Source organism: Lactuca saligna, chromosome 2 (genome assembly GCF_052625555.1).
Source record: "Lactuca saligna cultivar CGN05327 chromosome 2, ASM5262555v1, whole genome shotgun sequence".
NCBI lineage: Eukaryota > Viridiplantae > Streptophyta > Magnoliopsida > Asterales > Asteraceae > Lactuca > Lactuca saligna.
In genome coordinates this window covers 181,340,146-181,361,836 of record NC_136418.1, presented here as the reverse complement: position 1 = coordinate 181,361,836, position 21,691 = coordinate 181,340,146, and the positions used below count along the sequence as shown (strand labels likewise).

General features: G+C 31.2%; 1 protein-coding gene across 1 annotated transcript; it reads left to right on the top strand.

Moving 5' to 3' along the window:
• The first annotated feature begins 655 nt into the window (after nucleotides 1-655).
• Nucleotides 656-1,936, top strand: LOC145028398 (transcription factor MYB4-like). Its single transcript, XM_078977082.1, has 3 exons — nucleotides 656-867; nucleotides 1,135-1,264; nucleotides 1,367-1,936. Exons 1-3 carry the CDS (start codon nucleotides 735-737, stop codon nucleotides 1,749-1,751), a joined length of 648 nt encoding a protein of 215 aa, XP_078833208.1. The 5' UTR covers nucleotides 656-734; the 3' UTR covers nucleotides 1,752-1,936.
• Nucleotides 1,937-21,691: the final 19,755 nt, after the last annotated feature.

The following is a 21,691-nucleotide window of genomic DNA, read 5'->3' as shown; positions in this document are numbered from 1 at the left end:
ATCAAATTGCTCTTTTAGTTTTGAGTTTAGTACATTTAACCTTATTTATTAAATAATATTTTAAGCATCTCTTTATTTATATTTAACATTCAAATTTTTATAATTTTTGGACAATTAATTTATTTCATTTAATCTCCAATATCAAACATTATATTAGTAATTGTCATACAATATTTACACCGTCTTTTATTCTTATAATTATATATATGTAATGGCTTTATCAACTAATCTATTTTTTAAAAGAAAAAAATCCAACATAAGTTATCTTTTCTTTAATTAATTTTAACTTTTTAAAAAATTAACATGTTTTTGTTTAATAGCAATTACTTCTTTAAATAGTACGTAAAAAACTAAAAAACTACAAATGAGATGGACAGAAATAGAAAGTATAACAAGATTAAAGTGGTTCAACAACCAGTTTGATGATGCAAAACTTGCATTAAGTTATTAAACCTTGACTTTTCTTGATTGTGAATGCTTAATAATGTTAATAAAATATGTTTTGCGGTGGCTAACTGAGGGACCAGCCGCCACAAATGTCAAAAAGTGAGGGGTTATTTATTTGTGCTTCAATAAATTCGGGGTTTAAATAGAATGTCAAATATAGTTTAGGTAGTGAGACTGTAAATTTAAACATTAAAATAATGAATGCTGATTGCTAACAAACCTAGACTTGGACTCATCATGATGGCAGCCCAAGAGAGAGAAACAGATAGTCAAAGAGAGATCTGAAAATGGTGAGGGCACCTTGCATCGACAAAAATGGCATGAAAAAGGGCGCTTGGAGCGAAGAAGAAGATAATAAGCTTCGAGATTACATTGAACGCTATGGCCACTGGAATTGGCGTGAACTTCCCAAATATGCCGGTATGATTCATCTTCATCCCCTTTCTTTGCGTATAACAAGTTCCAATACACAAATTTGTGTAGAATTGTTTGATTTATTGAAACTTAAGGAAAATTAGCATAATTATTTGTTTGATTTGATTTGTATGTATGTATGTATGTCTGGAGAATTGTTTGATTTATCGAAACAAAAGCAAAATTAATGTGCAAATCAGATTAATTTTGTTTTGCATCGACGGAAGATCTGGTGAGGGTGCTGAATTTAATGTTAATTGGTGATGTAATTAGGTTTGTCAAGGTGCGGCAAGAGTTGCAGATTGAGATGGATGAATTATCTTAGACCAAGTGTGAAACGCGGAAATTTCAGCAAGGAAGAAGAAGATATCATCATCAAATTTCATCAAGAGATTGGAAACAAGTATGCGATTTGTTGAATCATATTTGAATTTGATTTTTTTTTTTTTTTTTTTTTTTATAGTGGTTATCTATAATATAAAGATTTTCTCACAACGATTTACAGATGGTCTGCGATTGCAGCACAATTACCAGGAAGAAGTGACAACGAAATCAAGAACCACTGGCACACCCATTTGAAAAAACGAAGCACCAAACAAAATCACCACCTTGTTCTTGTTCATGAACTGAAACAAGAACAAGAACAACATCAACACCAAAGTTCAAACATTCAACAGAATCGGATTATAAACTTTGCTAGTGTTGTTTCAACATCAAGTGATAACAGAGTATCCAACGAATCAACATCATCTCATAGACTTTCAGATGATTCGATGTCACGTCCCTCGTTACAGCAGCAGCGGTTGTTATTTGATTTGAATCAAGAATATGTAGAGTCATGGGAGGAGGATTCTAAATCTAAATTAGGTAAGGATGAGTTTGAATGTTGATACTTGAAAACACGATTTTAATTTTTAGTTAAACAAACAAACATAGAATTTAATGGAGTTCTAAATTAGGACAAATCTTGCTTTCCCCAATTAGAGGATTGAAAAAGAAAACGCTATCCAAAATGTTGTTTTTGTACATGAACATTAATTTTCTCAAGTTTTGATATATATTTGTTTTTTTTTTCTTTCTCTATTTAGAATTTGGATCCCGAAATTACAAGAATTCTACTTGGCAATGTTTTATTTGGTCGTTGTCGTAGGTTTATCTAGATATGTGTTTAAATTGGTTGTTAAGATTTAAAGCTGTAATATTCTGTTTATTGCGTTTAATAAAAATCAATTAAGATTATGATTTTTCTTTGTTACTCGGATCATGTGAAAGAACCAAGTGAATTAGACAATATATGGTATAATTTAGTCAAGAAAAAAAAATGTAAATTGTTCATTCTGTTAAATTGAAAAAAATGTAAATTGAACACCCTTAGAGACAAGAGTGTCTTTTGTTGTAGTCAACTTGTCGGTGATCACCGAAATGGCCAACATAGATGAGTTTTTGACGATGGTATCAAGTGGTGTATTTTCAATAAGTTTCTCCGGGTAAAATTGATCTGTGATCCCAAACTTGTAGATGAACATGAATGTTCTCTTTTCCATTTATTCTAATGCAGATTTAGAGGAACTTATGTACATTGCCATGAACTGATTTTGTAGTTTGGATCTGATTAACTTGCACTATGGTAATCTTATTTTTTGCAAAATTGTGATGGTCCTCTTCGATTTCTGATTCGGGTGATGATTATGATTATCAAGTGGAGGAGATGGTGGTGGTTGTAGAGTATCACATATCGGAGATGAATGTTGGGATGACAGTGGACTTTGATTTTTGTAAAATGTGGCAGTCTCCATTGATGACAAGACTATGGTTAACCGGGTTACCATTTTAGATTTTCAAAAAAGGACCATTATGACCGACAACAAGAACCCTATAGTGCTACCCACACTTGTCGCGAAAACTGCAACTACTCGAATCATCCAAATGAATATCCAAATCTTTAAATCTCTCATTTTCAGTGGTGCCTGAACCTGCACCTGCTCTTTTGTCCCATGTTGGGTCTACATCCCAAATCTGAGATCATATACCTGATCCCTCACTCTCCTCCCCTCGAATACGGGAGGTTAGAAGAACATAGCCTTGTCGTAGAAAAAAGCATCCTGAGCCATCAACTGAACACCTAGACTCAGGCTGCAATCCTCGAGTCGATCATCATAATCGCTTCCTACATGAGTCTCGCAATTGTCACTACTTCAAACAAGGTCCTCGAGTCGATCATCAAACGGTCACTACTTCAAACAAGGTCCTCGAGACCTTAGAATTAACCATCTCACACAAGTATGCACCATTCAGACCCAATCTGTCATGGCCACTAAGGTCGAGACAATCACCATACTCGTCCTCCTCCTAAACAACCATAACCGAAAGACTGATAATGACGAAATCATATTGCAACAAATCATGGTGCCAAACCACGCGATCTACCATCAACCAGCTCCTTAGTAACATTTTCAAATCTTCCTAATCCTCGTACGGATCATGTGCTTCTGGTAGTAATGGGCACATACTACCCTCCACATCTATCCGTACTCATCCCAAGAATTGTCTCCAGGTTTCTACGTCACTACTCATGACCGCTACCAACCATTCTAATCACAATTACCCATACTCGAACGAGTATATACCACTTATCTTCCTAAATTCCCCTTCTAGGACTTTCTTACGCAAGTGACCATACATGCACATTCTAACATTTCCCTAGGTCATTAGTGATGGGTTTTGAGCAAAACATCATTCCTATGGTGTACATGCAAACCCTAATAGCATTTTGGATCTAGTTTGTCTAATGAACATGCAATTGAATATCCAAAGCTATAAACCCTAGATCTAGCATACAATTAATCATATTAATATAAAATAGGGTTTAGATATGACCTTTGATTGTTATATAGTAATAACAATCAATCCTTAGCTTCAGAAAACTTAGTGCCTTAAGTGTTGCACGTTTTTGGTGCCAAGAGGGCCTTTATATAAATGTAGGCTAATAGGGTTTACAACGAGGAAACCCTAGTCTAGCTGCTTAAGCCCGAAGCCCATGGACTCCTTTAACATATCTCTTGGACGAATTCTTTATGGGCTTCCCACATACTTCGTCCAACCTATATTATTTAGGTAATCCATAGCCCAATTGTAATTATCTTATAATTAAAAATCCAGTCCCCTAAGTTTAATTAATCTCTTTTAGCCACAAAATTAACTCTTAATTAATTCTTAACTAATATTAATAAAACAATATTATTTCTCCTTTAATATATTATTCTCATAATATATTAATAAATCATAATTAATCCTTTCTCTCCTTAATTCATCCTACGTATTGCTATGGTGAAGGCAACCCAAAAGGACCATGCTCATAATCGGGTCAAGTACATACCAAAATAGTTATGGACTTAGAAACTAATCCAACATTCTCCCACTTGGATAAGTCTAATAACTATTTTTCCGTATGACTTCAGAACCTGATCAACAATCGTAGCTTTCATAAGTCGCTTTCAACTCTGATCTTATCAGATACGCGTGTCCTTTAGATAAGGGATCATATATTCCTCCATTCTCAAGATATCATATAGACACAAGACATGAATTTCAATCATTCTCTCTATATTGTTTCCTGACTTCCGATTTATGACGACTGACAACAGACTACTATTGAACACATAAACTTAGTCTCAGCTTAACCAAGCGCTTAGGTGTCATCACTAAATCATCGAGGAGCCCATAGATATCGCTTTTATCCACTTTGGGTAAAAGAAATGGATAAACTTCGACTCAAATGCTCACTTGCATTCACTGATCGAATCATACACAACAATAAGTTTTATAACACCAAGTTACTTGTGCGTTTACTTATCATCAATGTGCAACTGACCATCAAATAACAACTCACACGTCTCGGTTTCAAGAATATACAATGTTATCGACTCACAATCAAAAGTGATTCACGTGAGCGTGGATTTAATCCAATACTCTAATCTTATCAAAACACTCATGAACTCTGCAGCAAACTTGTGCCATGTCTAAACTCTTTAGACAATCTACATAATCTTCATGACAGTCTTCCTTCATACCTACTTCCACCGTATGACCGAGTGTGGAGGTTCTAATAACCCAGTTATTCTGGAAGTCAAAACATGCAAACTGAAACACAACAATAATACTTAATCCTATATGGCCCTAAACTTGGGGGAGTAAATAAAACACTTTAGTTTAAACATCATATTGATTACTCATTATTCATCGTTTACTGTTTCAGAAAATCAACTTATTACTCAAATAACAACAATAGTTGTCCCATGCATAAAGCATGCATACTATGTTTCCTATGGTCCTTACTTTGTGAAATAGATCAATTGAAAACCTTTTCCAATGATGCTCATTTCACAATTCCCAATCCTTATCATTAGTGTTAGAAAACAAGGTTCTTGCCACTACTAGAATATGTTGATTCTATCATTTTATGCAACGATCCTTTCTCAAAATCATAGCACAAAAGTCACCAAGACTTGGACAATGAAATTACAAAGTACTCTATCGGAAATTGTTACAAGACAATTCCATAGACGTGAAGTCTCACATTCAAAGCACATTCCTTTGAACATCCTTCTTGCATAAAATTTTCTAACTAAACATAGACTCTCAATATCCAACTCCCAATATGGAAACATTTCCATATTAGCCATATGACAACTCATTCTTTATAGAATCTTATCTATTTATAATAATGTCGATATGGTCCATCCAATATCATACTTCCAACTACTCACAAGCGACAAATCCTCAGCGAACTTTGGATCGTCCTTTGATAGTTGTTTAATTATTTTAGCCAAAACCGATCCTAGTCCTTTTTCCCTCTTAATGCGCTAGACATTTGGAAAATTTTAGAATGGTCAAATATTATAACATTTGCAATCGATCGTATACCCGAAGCGTATGGGACACGATGCATAAAGTCTTACATAAAGATGTGATACTTTATCAATCTTTTGCCATAATATTTTATGTGTCACGTTCTCATAATTCGAACTATGAAGATGTATGCCGTAATCATAATCGAAATTTAAGAACACACTATATATCCTTTGACTAAATTTATTAAAATTTCTCAATCTAAGCTTTAGATTTTGAAACGAAGTATAATATTCTCTCCATTAATTATAGCAAAACAACTTGTCAACCCATGCAACTTTGCAAATTGAATCTTTGTTTTTCTATAACTAATATTACTAACTTGCAATACTTGCCATAATAATCATACAAGAATAACATTTATGCTCCGACTATCATGATGATTATTATCATATAAGCATAATACTTATGCTCCCACTAGATTTGACATGTATTCAGAAAACAACTGAACTTCCAGAAGACAATGCTTATTGAATTTCTGAAATTCATATTTCTAATACAAGATGCTTCGATAAGCCTTTATCTAAGCTTCTTAAACTTATACACCTTTGCCTTAGATAGCTCATATGTGTGTCTAAACAATTAAGAACTTATATCAATAAGTCCCAAATGTTAGACTAATTGCCAAATCTCACAATTCGAACTATGGAAAGGGATGCCGAAACCATAATCGAATTTGAGAATACAATTTTCACAATTTCTATCTTCTTAAAATCTCTCTTAGTGAAATCATTTCCTCACATTCATTTACATGAAGTATGGAATCTTATGACACTTAGATTTATGGTGTATGAGTTCATATCGATGTGAATTTGCCAAAACCAAGTTTGTGACAAATCCAAACTCATATGGATTGAAATTTCTTGCTTTTGATTTCTTGCCTTATGGTCACACGAGTGCCCACCATGTCTTCCAAGTAGTTTAGCAACTTATCCTTACATATCAATGTACTTTCCATCAATCAAGGCCCTTTGTCTTTATGCATTCAAATGAGAACTCATAGAACTCACATACATAATTAACTCAATTAGAATGGAACAAAAACAAAATAATGTCAAGATCATTAAAACTCCTACTATCCTCTTGACATATATGATTCTCTTGTCAGTAAACTTTCCTAGACAAACAAATATTCAAGAGTTAGTGTAGTTCTTATCAAGACAAAACACTTCACATAATTGGTCCTATTTGGTCTTTGTCTTATCCAAGACATCACAACTTACCAATTTCAAATGTACAAGAATAAGAAACTTTCTTATTCTACATTTGATAAGTGTTACAAAGCTACTTAAGACTTTTCACTCAAGTCACAATCTTGACTCTAAGAGTTGATATTAGAACGAAGTATGATTGACTTCTTGATTTAACTATTTTTACAATTCTCGATTCCTCTTCTTAGACATGCAATGGCACTAAGATTCTCTTAGAGGATCAATTGAGACATGATTCTTAATCATTAAGACCTAACATAAAACACAATAAAAGGTACTCTCCCTTCTTTTTAGAACAGAGAAACTTTTATCTTTCTGCCTTCTTGATTCTTCTTATTCGTTCTGCCATTCATTGAAACTCTTCCAATCAACTCAGAATTACACTTATTCTTATAAGTACAATCATATTTACTAAACTTTTATTAAATCATGACGAATATCTTTATTACTCTTGTGGTGGACTTGATTGATGCACAACATTGTGAACTCGATCACCTAGTCCTTCACTTGACTCTTTATCAATGAATTAGTCTTGAATTTCCAATTATAAAGTTTCTCATTCATCACACAACCAAGTTGTATGATTCCAAGTTTCTGTCCAATTGAAACTTAGGTGATGAGAAACTCTCCCTATTTGGTAAATTCTTGACATTTCCACGAATAATATAATTAAGAATCAAATCCATTATTGCTAATAATAGATAGCATTCAAACATTAATTTTTTCATACATACCATTGCAAGGATAAATAAATAAGATAAAATCAAAATTTATTTTATTGCGGAAAAACTTGTCCTTACAATGTAAATCAACTGAAAAACTATGCTATTACATATTTCTTAGCAATCTACCCTAAGTCTAAAGTAGCAGCTCAAAAATCTGAACTTTGAATCCATGTGATCGAAATCCATTTCTTCGTTATCAGATTCAACATGCTTCTTCCTTAAGCTTCCTTTCTTTTCTTCGATCCTACAAAACATTAAAATGTAACCTTATCACATTATGTATTTAGAATAAAAAATAGGAACTTATAGAGTTAGTTAATGGATTTTACCTGAAGTAGAGGCATACGTCTTGACTCTCCCATCTCTTAGATCTCTCAGGTAAACAGGTCAGCTTCGTCTTCAATGCCCATTCTCTTGGCAATAAAAGCAAATGGACTCCCTTGGCACATTACACGGGACAATCTCATGCTCTGCCTTTCTGGACTTTGAATGTTGTCAGTTGCCAATGAAGTATAGGAGTTTGATCGACCAATCAAGTTTGCTTGACCATTGAGCCAAATCATCGTTGATTCAACAACAATAAGCAAATAGGTCAAATCAATGAGGGTCACGTCGTTAACCATCATATAGTACTCTCTTACGAACTCACTATACGAATCAGGAAGTGACTGAAGAACCTAGTCAACAGCCAACATCTCTGAGATATCGACACCCAACAACCTTAATCTATCAATGTGTGACTTCACCTCTAAGTCGTGTGCACACACAGGTTATCCATCTTCGTGGTTACTTGCCAAAAGGGCTTGAGTGAGCTTGAAATTTTCAAGCCTTTAAACTTGTGGGTTAGGGAGAACAATTGGAGGAGGTGGAGGAAATGAAGCATGACTCTCATTTCCTTGATTGTATCTCGGAACGTCATATTCATTTGGAAAGCTTGTTCCAAAGGATTTGGGAAGACCATTGTAAGATTCAAACATCTACAAAACGGGAGAAAATTGAAGTTAAGTTGATTGAGTCGTTAATAAAACACCCAAATGAGTTATTAAGGCTAGGATCCAACACATTATTCTACAAACTATAAGAGGGATGCCGTAATCTAGTTGCAGAATATTTGAAGGTAGGTAAATGACGATTTACCAATTTCCATTATGAAAAACGAAAAGGAAGTTTACGTTTTAAATGAATTGAAACTCCTAGATCTTTTGAGATTCATTGAACTTTTCAATGGCATGTTTAAATCTCGATTATGCCCTTCTATTTGTGACTGGGATGCCGAGGATCACAAATAAGGTGTGAATAACCATACGAATCACGTGGTGCACTCAATACTACTATCACCTAATCAATGTGTTGGTTAGCCACACACGCTCCATTGATCTATGATAAGCATCGAACCACCTTTCGCAACCAATGTCATCCCCAAATTAGTGTTCCGGTTAACCACACACGTTCCACTAACGTTTGATAAAGGTACGAAGTGTAATTCCATGGATTAGCATACAATTTTACATTTGCCTAAAGTAACTATGATTTGGGAATTTGTAAAAGCATTTAGTTACTTTGTACTTAATTATAATTATAATGGAAGGTTTCTGTTCTATCCTGCCCATTCGGCTAACGACCCTCCACTAGTCAAGAGTGCGGTGGGTAAGAGTGGATACCCATTCAATCATCATTTTATAGGCAATTTCCTTAAACACCCCTTATAGACCAGCTTTGTGAATGAGGCTTACTAACGGTAAGATTGACTTTTACTCATATATATATATATATATATATATATATATATATATATATATATATATATATATATATATATATATATATACACACACACACACACTTTAATTAATTAATAAAACATAAGGGTGTAATTTGAACTTTTCAAAGTACTAGGGTTTTAGAATGTAACATTTTAAAATTAAACTTTTAATTAAATTTTAAATTCCAAAACTTGAGGGCAAGTTTTGAACATTTCAAAACATTATGGTTCAACTATTTAAATTTCAAAACTGAAACTATTAAGCTCAAATTTAAACTATGAAACCTAAAGGGTTAATTTGAAACTTTTCCAAACTTTATCAAGAACATTCTAGATCACAAAATTCAAATAAGGCAATTATCTAATTTTGACCTAGTCCAATTTCTTGCAAGGTAATTCACCAAATAATTCAAATAAATAAATTTTATAATATAAAAAAATAATTATTTAATTAATATGAAGTTATCTTTTATTTTGGCAAGGATAATCATCCAATATCATAAAAATCTGATTTATATCAATGAAAAACGTTTTGGTAACTATCCTACAGCCAAAGAAGCACAAAATCCCGAAATTACCTCTTTCTGACCAGCTGAATCGTCAAGTCAAGCATGGACTCATCGAGTACACCATGGACTCGACGAGTCCAGCCCCCAGAAACCCTAATTTTCTATTTTAAAGCATGAATAATCAACTATAGCATCAAATACATCAAACAAACAACCCTAGGCTCTGATACCACTGATGGGTTTTGAGCAAAACATCATTCCTATGGTGTACATGCAAACCCTAATAGCATTTTGGATCTAGTTTGTCTAATGAACATCCAATTGAATATCCAAAGCTATAAACCCTAGATTTAGCAAACAATTAATCATATTAATATAAAATAAGGTTTTGATCTGACCTTTGATTGTTATACAGTAATAACAATCAATCCTTAGCTTCAGAAAACTTAGTGCCTCATGTGTTGCACCTCTAATGAGTCACAAACACCACTAAGCAACAAGATAAAGAAGAGAAGAGATGAGGCTGCCAAAATCGTCCAGAAACCCTAATCCAAGAGTTCACCACGTTTTTGGTGCATAGAAGGCCTTTATATACATGTAGGCTATTAGGGTTTACAACTAGGAAACCCTAGTCTGGCTGCTTAAGCCCTAAGCAGCCTATTGACTCCTTTAACATATCTCTTGGACGAATTCTTTATGGGTTTCCCATAGAATTCATCCAACCTATATGATTTAGGTAATCCATAACCCAATTTCAATTATCTTATAATTACAAATCTAGTCCCCTAAGTTTAATTAATCTCTTTTAGCCACAAAATTAATTCTTAATTAATTCTTGACTAATATTAATTAAACAATATGATTTCTCCTTTAATATATTATTCTCATAATATATTAATAAATCATAATTAATCCTTTATCTCCTTAATTCATCCTACATATTGCTATGGTGAAGGCAGCCCAAAAGGACCATGCTCATAATCGGGTCAAGTACATACCAAAATAGTTATAGACTTAGACACTAATCCAACAATTAGGATTCCCACCCTACCGTGCTATGTGACATCCCCAATTTTCATGGTCCGAAAAGACCTTTTTTTATGCTTATTTTAAAATAGAGTATTCTTTATAAGTGTGAAATTTGTCCCATAAAAGTGTTGAACAAAAAAATGTTTTTCATTGATTATTAAAACTTGAGATGTCATAAATAATACAAAACATAAGCATAAACATAATCAATACAGGTCTTACATTAACTTATTGTACTTATAGCCTAAACTCCTCGAATATCTTAGTGGATTGTACCTTCGTACCACTACATGTGATACAAAGAAACTGAGTGGAGGCTTCGGAGCCTGATAAGCACATATGGTTTTCAACTCATAATATTGTAATTATATATTTTCACAATAAGCACATAACCCGATTACCCATTCCCGTTATTCTGACTCCTTGATCCTACGATGATGATCTTGATGGAACTACCCTAAAGGATCTCTGTGAGTATAAAATACTACTTTGGAGAATCCGTAGCAATATGTGTCAATAAGGTAACCCTGAGGGGGGATAAAGTACCCGAATGAACAACTTTCCTTTTTCCCTGAAAAGTATGATCATTAACACTTACATGTGGCGAACATGCTAGCGTTCCACCATATTATCTAGAATAGTCAGTGATTATCATCTATACTTTGTTAGATGACTGACCCCAGTTTTACAGATATTACAATGCATGTCCTCTCACCATTATTTTATTTTCCCAAAACCCTTTACCACCCAATGCAAATTTAAATATGATAAAGTAATTTATACCTGTAAAAATCATATCATATTATTGAATATAACAAAAATATCATGAACACATATAATAAACAAATATATCTTTTAAAGATACTCTATATCTATGTATAAGCTCAAAGTAACTATACACTCACTTGTTAAAAGTGTATGCCTCAAAATTTGGGCAGTGCTTTTCCTTAGCACTTATATTTTCCTTTGACGTGACCTAGGTATAATTGTTACTAAGTCTTAGTCTAATTTCTTCATGACTAATGATAATATACATTCCTCAACAATCTCAATGTCTACATCAAGATCTATCAAGTAGGTAATTGTTGAATTAGTGTCTAAGCCCGTAACTATATTTGGTAAGTACTTGATCCGGTTGTGCATGGTCCTTTTAGGTTGCCTTCACCAAAGCAACATGATAGGATGATTTATAAATAAAGAGGTTATTATGATTTATTAATATATTAAAGAAGAAATCATATAGTTTAATTAATATTAGACAAGAGTTAATTAAGAATTAGTTTTGTGGCTAAAAGAGATTAATTAAATAAAGGGGGCTGTAACTATCAATTGTGTGATAGTTGGTTATTAGGCTGTGGATCCTTATGATTGGACAAAATTAAGGTGTATGGACTCCTTGAATTTGTCCAAGCCTTATTCTAGAAGGATCTTTGAACTGCTTAGGGCCTAAGTTGTCCAATTAGGATTTCAAGTTGTAACCCTAGCAGCTCAAGTATTTAAAGACCCCAAGGGCTACAGAAATCGGCTACCAGAAACCTCAGGAACTTCCTAGAGCCGATTTTGCGCCTACAACCTCTCTCCAAATCATCCTCTTGCCTCTTGGTGTTTGTAAGCCATTAGAGGAGTGACATTTGTGACTCTAAGCTCCAAGGACAACAAGATTCATGCATTCAAGAAGAGGTAATAATCTAGATCTACTTTGTTATGTCAATTTCGAATTGTTTACCATAGATCTAGGGTTTGCAAGTATTGGATGAAAAGCATGTTCGTTAGAGAAACCTAGATCCAAGCATTAGGGTTTGTATGTGCACATAGGAATGTTCTTATGGATCAAACCCATCAGTGGTATCAGAGCCTTGATTGACTTCTCTTGAATTTGATGCTTTCTGTTTGATTCTTGCTTGAAAAATTCGTTTTTTTACTCTTTGCCTGATGAACTCGGCGAGTCCCATTGTGGACTCGACAAGTAGGATGAACACGACGAGTCCATAAGGGGACCCAGCGAGTCGGAGCGTCAGATAGAGGGAATTTCGGGATTTCTTGCTGTTTTGCTTAAGGATAATTACCTAAATTGTTTTAGTTTAATAAAATCCGAATTTTATTACCTTTTTGTCAATATCCTTAACAAAATAAAAGATAATTACCAATTATTTAAATGATAAATTCCTTATTTGATAATATTTGATTATTTGAATTTATTTGGTGAATTATCTTAATCTTGATTAGGTCAAATTTAGATAATCATAAAATTAATTATTTAATTTAAAATTATTTTCTATTTGATCCTTGTGTTTTGAAAAGTTTAAAACTTATCCTCAAGTTTTGAAATTTAAATTTTGTGATTAAAATGTTTAATTTGAACTATTTAAATTTCAAACCCTAGAATTTTACAAGTTTAAAATTCGACCTTATACTTTATAATATTATAAGATTAATATATATATATATATATATATATATATATATATATATATATATATATATATATATATATATATATACTAGATTATAGCCCGCGTTAAACGAGGGAAACGCATAAAAAAAAACATATAATCGTTTATAGATATTGTATAATGATTATAAAAAAATATATGGTTATTGATATTATTGAAATATGTAGAAAATACATTGAAAACGATAAATATATATAATCACTGAAAGATCTCTTTGTAGACATCATTTTTTGTTTTATTAGTTGAACGATTTTCCTCGTCTTATATAGTTATGATGTTTATATATTCATAAGTATTTTAATTAGACGTTCATTGCATAATAATGTTACATAATTTAAATATATATTGACAATCAATATACCGTTTTTTCTATTGCATTAAATATTAACAACTATTTCATTTATTCAAATAAAGTTATGTAATATGATTTATAAAATGTTAAATGTTATATAGATTTAATTTTAGTATATCATCAATGAATTTTTTTTTTCTAAATCATGATTGGTTTATTTTAAATTGATTATAAATATAAATGCTAGCTTTAATGTTTGTTCTTATTTATTTAGTGTTCGTAAAAATTTTGCATTAGTTTTGGTGCAACTTTGAATAATTTTAGTATATCATCAATTTAATTTGATATATCTGTCAATTATATGAAATATCAAATAATGACATTTCATTACTATTGTGATAATTTAGTTTATATATTGTATTTCCACTAATCTTAAAACCGTAACGTTTTTACTAAATGTACTTTTTACAAATCTCTTAATATCTTATAATTTTAATCTTACTTTATAATTTTTAATAACTATGTTATTTTCAAGATTGACTGCTTTAATAATATTTTTTTTTCAATCTATTCAATTTTATTTTTCATTGTACAACATTATCGTTTGTATGTATTATGAAATTTCACTTTAAAAATGTTTAATGTTTACACCTTGATATTAATTTTTTTAATAAACTCATGTAATAATTATGGAATATATATCTCATTTTAATTAACATTCACTTCCTTTATTATATCAAATTCCTCATTAAACGGATATACTTTTGGAAAGTAATAATTATAATAGGGCAGCATTATCTAAAACGTAAATGTTTGATATACTTTTGGAGAAAAAAAAATCAGGATCATTAAAAAAATTTATATAAAGAAAATAGAAATTTAAATTTGTTGAAATTATGGATGAAATTACCGACGAAAATTTATTTTGGAAGGAGTTGTATTTTCTAAGGTATAATAATATTACAAAATTTGAAATATCTATATTTGTTGTGTAAATAAATAAATTTTATTGTTACTATACGAAGATAAAAAAGTAGGTTGATATGATATATAAAAACATAATAATTTCAATGATATTTTAAAATCATGCCAAAATTAACCAGATTCTTATGACATAAAAATTAAAAAAAAATCATAATCATCTCTAATATATAAAAGTAACATTTTCGTAATTAATGTCAGTTCCCAGGATAGTTAATTTTTGTTTTGTTAAAGGTACCTAATAGGCTAATACCTTTTCATGTTTATTTGAAAAGTTTCAGAAAAGTAGTTAACTGATTCCATGTAATTTGTGACAAAGAAAATCGAAATATATGAATACATACATTTGATATAGGAACAAAAAAATGATCGAAAAAAATATAAAAAGCGAAAGAAGCTACTAACCTTCTAGCGTACAAGAGCGAATATTGATAGCAGAGAATGATGATGGAAGTTATAAGCAATATTAACGATGTTGTAGGAGAAGGTTTGAAGAAAAGAAACGATTGAAAATAAATGTAAGTCGCGGATTTAATGATGAATCGTATATGTATGTGATAATTTGAATATGATTTTTCGGTATTAATGATTTCCTAATAAAAAAAGATTTTATATTACTGGTTTACTAATATAAACGGATTTATATTGATAGTTGATATTAAAACCTTGATTGAAATGATTTGTTAGTAATATATTTTTAAAATTGATCATATTAAAATATTCATAACTGAAAATTCAAGATGTAAAATATGGAAAAAATTTATTGGAATTAAATACATTCCATTTCAACTAAGTAAGTTATTGATTGATGATTGGAAAACATTTATTCGAATTAAATACATTCCATATAGGGAAGATGATGTCAGCAATTTGATCTAAGGGTGGAAAAAATAAGATTGAAATACAATCAATGGTCCAGATTATTTAAGATGATATCATAAAATTTGTCTTTTAGTAATATTTAATATATATATATATATATATATATATATATATATATATATATATATATGTATGTATAACTTAAAATGGTAGTCTTACAGTTAGTAAGCCTCATTCACGAAGTCGATCTATAAGGGGGTATAAGGTTATGACCTTGATTGGTGGTGGGTCGTTAGCCGAACGGGTAGGATAGGGCAACCCTTTCTCATTTATAAGTATAATAAATTATTAAAGTAACTAAACATTTTTACAAAATTCTCAATCTTAGTTACATTAGACAAAGTGAATTGATGCAATTTCATGAAATTACACTTCTTACCCTTGCTAAGAAGTTAGTAGAGCATGTGTGGTTAACCGACACACTAATTGGTTTCTAAGAAAAGGTGACAAAGGGTGACTCATTGTTTGTCATAGTTTGATGGAGCGTGTCTGATTAACCGGCGCATCAAATAGGTGACTGTAACAATGAGGGCACCATATACATTTGCATGGTTATTCACACCGGCTTCATGCAGACTTGATACCTAGACCCTGGCGATCATGCAGACTTGGTGCCAAAACCTTGGCGACTATGCAGACTTAGTGCCTATTGTATAAATTCTGGCGACTATGCAGACTTAGTGCCTAAACCCCGGTGACGATGGACTTCGTGCCGATTCCTTAAGATGATCCTTAGGAATGTATGAACAAGGAATAGTTGATTCTTAGGGTAGATCCTTAAGAATAAAGCAGATAATAGAGATGGGTAATTGGGTTGATTGTTTGATTGTTTGAAAATAATAATTATATTATTGTGGGTAGAAAACCCTATGTACTCACCAGGTTTCCCAACCTGATCCACTCAGTTTATTTATATCACAGGTGTTGATATGAAGTCACATTACACTGAGAGATTTAAAGAGATGTAGATCACTAGTGTAAATAAATGTAAGTTCTGTTTATGCTTATGTTTCTGTATTAACGATGACATCCCAAATGTTTTAAAATGAATAAAATACGTTTCTTCGGAAATGTTTTAAAAACGTATTTATCATGTTTTTCTGGGAACAAATTCCGCAACATTTTTATTAAAAGAAGTACTCTGATTTTTATAAAGCATAAACAAAAATCGGTCTTTTCTGGCCATGAAAATGGGGATGTCACATCCCAGTCACAAACTTGAGGGGCCTATCGAGATTTAAACATGTCATTGAAAAATTCAATGAATCTCAAAGGAATCTAGGAGTTTTAAATACATTTAAAACTTAATCTCTTTTTCGTTTTTCATGGTGGAGAATTAGTGAATCGTTATTCACTTACCTTCAAAGGAATCTAGGAGTTTTCAATACATTATAGAAACCGGTTAAACCTGCGATCGAACCGGTTAAACCGAAAATATATCATCATACCGGTTCAACTATAAAACCGATTTTTAAAACATTGATGTATTCAGAAATAAAACAGGATCAATTTCCATGGTAATAGTTTTTGGCAATGATATTTATATTAACTCCTTATAGAACTTTAAGAAAATGAAAACAAAGAAGTGTTAGTGGTTCAATTCAACCCAACCATAACATGTCATTTTAGACCTTCCACATGGGGTCTTTCAACATTTTTTTACAATGCCACTAACCAATATTTCATGCCAAATAGAATTTAGTCTTTCAACCTGCCCAAGCCTTGCAAATACAGTTTATTAATTTTTTTTAAATCAATCTACATGAGTGATGTGATAGGAATAAAGGTGGTGACTATTTTAATCAACATAAAAAATTTTCATCCACTTGACATATATTAGTTTTTTAATTAGTATATTAACTTTTCCACAAAGCATTGTATATATATGGAATTTGCAATTGATTTGCACGCACCACAATATTTTATAGTTTGAAAGAGAAATTATATTTCTTTGTACAAAATAGAATAAGGATGCATGTTCTCATTTGAAACTCTTAGGTTGAGGTAATATAAAGATGAGAAATTCAAAAATCTAACAATTTTTTAATGTGTATTTAAAGATAATAATAAAAAAATATATTTTTTTAATAGAATAACTATTTTGTATGAAATGAGCATTTCGGGCCAAGAAAAAACATTTTTTTACAGATTCTGGAATGTTATTCCGGATTTCGAAAAAAAAAAATTCCGGAATTTTAAGAACAAGTTTGAAATCTGAATAATAATTCTGGAATTTCAAGATATTTTTTTGCTTAATTTAACAAAAAAAATTAAACAAACATAGTTATATAAAGTGTATATACAATATTAGTGTATAAAATTAAACATTTTATTAAAAAAAACAGTAACATAAAACATTATGTAATATAGCATTCGGAATTCGAATATAACAAAAAAACCTCTTTGAAAATTGAAAAAAAAAAACTCTGGAATACGAGCAGTACTATGGAATGAGATTATTTACATAAAAAATTATAAAGAAATTAAATAACTTTTTTTTAAACTCATTGATTCAAAAAATGAAGCGAATCGATTAAGAAAGAGAATTAGTGGTACTCAAATGCTATAATTTTATATGAGTCGAAGGGTAAGTAGAAAAAAATATAAGAGAATATTTAGTTTTTCAAAATACTAGTAAAAATTAGTTTATTTAAATTTTCCATTTTCATACTTGACCATTTAGAATAGGGAGAATAGTACAAAAGTCACTAAGGATATATTTGGTGTGCCACAATTAGTTGATAAACTTGATTATTTTTCGAGTTTTTTTAAATTTTCATGTTTGTTAAACAAAAAAGTAGTTTATAAGCTAGCTTTTAAGAAGCTGGTTAGCTTTTTTGAAGTTTTTTTTTAATTTTCCAAATATACCTCTTAATTTAGTTATAGAAACACATTTTTTAAAATATCCTTTTATGTCATTTTATATATTTCAGTTAGTTTTACAAAACTTTATTTTTTTATCAGTTATTATTTAGCTTTTTACTTAACAACTAGCTTTTCAGCTATCAACTACCTGTTCAGCTAGTACGTTAAACATAACCCAAGTTTACACTAAAATTTTAATTTGACATTGTGGTTTTTGTCTTAAATTTGACATTGTGTTTTCTAGTTTGTTACAATTGTGATCATTTGACCGGTCAAACAAGTTACATGCTGGCGTGACATGATGAAGTGTCAATTTTGATAATGTGACATATTGACATGACAAAGTGACGTGTTAAAATTGTAAAAAAAATGTTGCAAAAGACAATAAATTTTCCTTTTTTTTTTTTTTTTTTTAATTTTGACACTATGTTATCGTTATTTTGCAATTTTGATACTCAGTTTTTTTGTTCCAAATTAATCATCATTTTTTCTTTTTCCAATTTTGACATTAAGTTTTCATTTTTTTTTTGTTCCATTTGAAACTGTTTAAATATTTATTTTATATGTGAAATCGTATAAATACATTTTTTTCCATTTAAAAACCATATTTTGTATAAATATAAGGTTTTTACATTCAAAGGATAATGTTATATATAAATATGGATTAATTATATTATAATTCTATGTTTCATGCACTATTGTAATGTTAAATGAACAAGAAGTATATCTGCAAGAACAAAAAATCACGAATATATATATATATATATATATATATATATATATATATATATATATATATATATATATATATATATAATGAACGGTCTTTTGGTAATTAAAGCGTACATGAGGCCCTCGTGTTCCGAAGATCAAATTAGCTTATATGTTTGTGTACTCTACATTTTTAAACTCATTTTAAAGTTGCGTATTTAATGTAAAATACGGTCATAATATAACTAATATATATTTATACATAACATGATGGTTTGAGTGTGTAAAAATTCTTGTATTTATACAAAAATATGATTTTTAAATAAAAAATTTCATGTCAGTAAACAACCAGTTTGACATATCAAGTAGTTAGAATTGTAACGAACTGAAAACAAATATTGTGAAATTTAAAACAAAATAAGAACACAGTGTCAAAATAAATTTTGATGTAAACTTAGTAACTTTTGTGCTATTTTCCCTTTAGAATAAATTGTAACCAAAACCTATGTTATTTATATAGATAAATAAGTCAAAATTACCATCTATATCAATTTGAAAATTTACTTTCTTCAAATATAGAGTTTTATAAATTATGACAACTATTTTACATTAACTATGTTGGTGATTTGTTATCATCAATGTTATTTAAGTGTAATGGGATTACTTTGTTGACTAAAAATGATCTTGATAAATATTAAACAAGTAAGGAAGGTGTGGAGTACACACTTGTTTAAGTTTGATCAAGTATCAAAGTACACTGTCATTTAAGGTCGAAACCCCTGAACGAACGGGGGTCCGGGAGCAGCGCCCCTGGGAGCGGGGTCCAAGGGGCAGAGCCCCTGGCTGGATTTATAACAGAAAATGCATCAGAAAATCCAAATTTTGAATATTTGACCCTGTTTTGACTTTGCATTAATCTTTATACCAAACCCGGATTTATAACAGTTTTGACTATTGAGAAAAACTTTTATATGACAGTTTTGACAGTTTTTCAGACAAGGAATGTATATAACCAATTTTAGTCAGTTTTCTGGTACTCACGAAAATTACACCATCTCATTCTCTCTTTCTTTCTCTTTGATTTTATCTAAGTCTTATCCAATTGAGGATTTGGGAGTACCACCCAAATACTTCGATTTGAAAGTGATTATCATGATTCTTAGATTTCCAAGTGCCACTAAACCATATTTCTAACAAAAATCGAAGTAATCTGTGATCATGGCAAGTGGTGAATCTGTGAAGGAAATGACAAGCAAGTTTGAAAAACTGAACAAGTTTGAAGGGCAAGATTTTCGTAGATGGCAGAAGAAGATGAATGTGACATCCCCAAAATCTATGCCAGAAAAGACCGATTTCATTTATGCTTTTTAAAATAATTTTCAGAGTAAATCCTTTTAATTTTAAAAGAGATGCGGAATTTGTTCCCAAAAACAAAACATGATAAAATAGATATTTATCAAAACATTTCATAAAGAAATATGATTTCATTTCATAATCAAAAGTCAGGATGTCATGTTCCGATACAGATCATAAAGCATAAACGATAGCATTACAAGTCTTTCAACAAATATATACATATACAGACTTGTAAACAAAACAACTTGATGTTCGCCCATCTTAAGCTCTTGCGCCACTTCCTGTAAAATAAATCAACTGAGTGGGTCAGGCTTGGGAGCCTGGTGAGCATATAGGGTTTTCAACCCACAATAAATAATTAAATTAATTATTATCAACCAACAATAACCCAGTTACCCATTCCCGTTATTCTCACTTTATGTCCCTAAATAACTAACACAAGGGACCTAGTCTAAGAATATTTCATCGGGGCGACTACACATGCTTCGGGGGTTCCTCAGCAATATAAGTCAAATAAGGCAACCATGGGGGGGATGGAATACAGCGAATGAACACCCAAGTTCATTAACACCTACAGGTTATGAGCCTGCTAGCGTTCCACCGGACTATCTAGAAAAGTCCGTGGTCGTCATCTAAATTCCGCTAGATGACTGGATCAAAACAACATCGAGGCCTCTCATCTGTTTATTACACACCAACTATCTACCCATATTCTACCCAACATATTAGTAGATAAAATATACATTTTTATACGTAGTTTCAAAACCTGTATAGCATGCTCAATCAAAACATTTTTTCACATAACAGATGAGGCATACACACATAACACGTATTTCATAGAGAATACTTCAGATCTATAAGATAGAAGAGAGTGAATATACACTCACACGTATAACAACCAAGTATATACACATAACACGTATTTTATAGGAAATACTTCATAATATTGTGTTGGAATGAAAGTAACTACACACTCACTTGATCAGAAGATGATCGGGCAGCACTACGGCTTGCAGAAGTAGTAATCCTCCGCAGATCTGGAAGATCTCTACGAAAATCGAACTTCTCGCGGGCAGAGCTTCGGCTCGGAAACCGCACTTCTCGGGATCTTCGGGATCTTGGGACTCGCTTCGAGACTCGGGAATA

Coding starts and splice junctions, on each gene's coding strand:
- LOC145028398 (XM_078977082.1), top strand. CDS start 735: ATGGTGAGGGCACCTTGCATCGACAAAAATGGCATGAAAAAGGGCGCT. Junction 868..1,134: donor TGAACTTCCCAAATATGCCG/GTATGATTCATC, acceptor TGATGTAATTAG/GTTTGTCAAGGTGCGGCAAG. Junction 1,265..1,366: donor CATCAAGAGATTGGAAACAA/GTATGCGATTTG, acceptor AACGATTTACAG/ATGGTCTGCGATTGCAGCAC.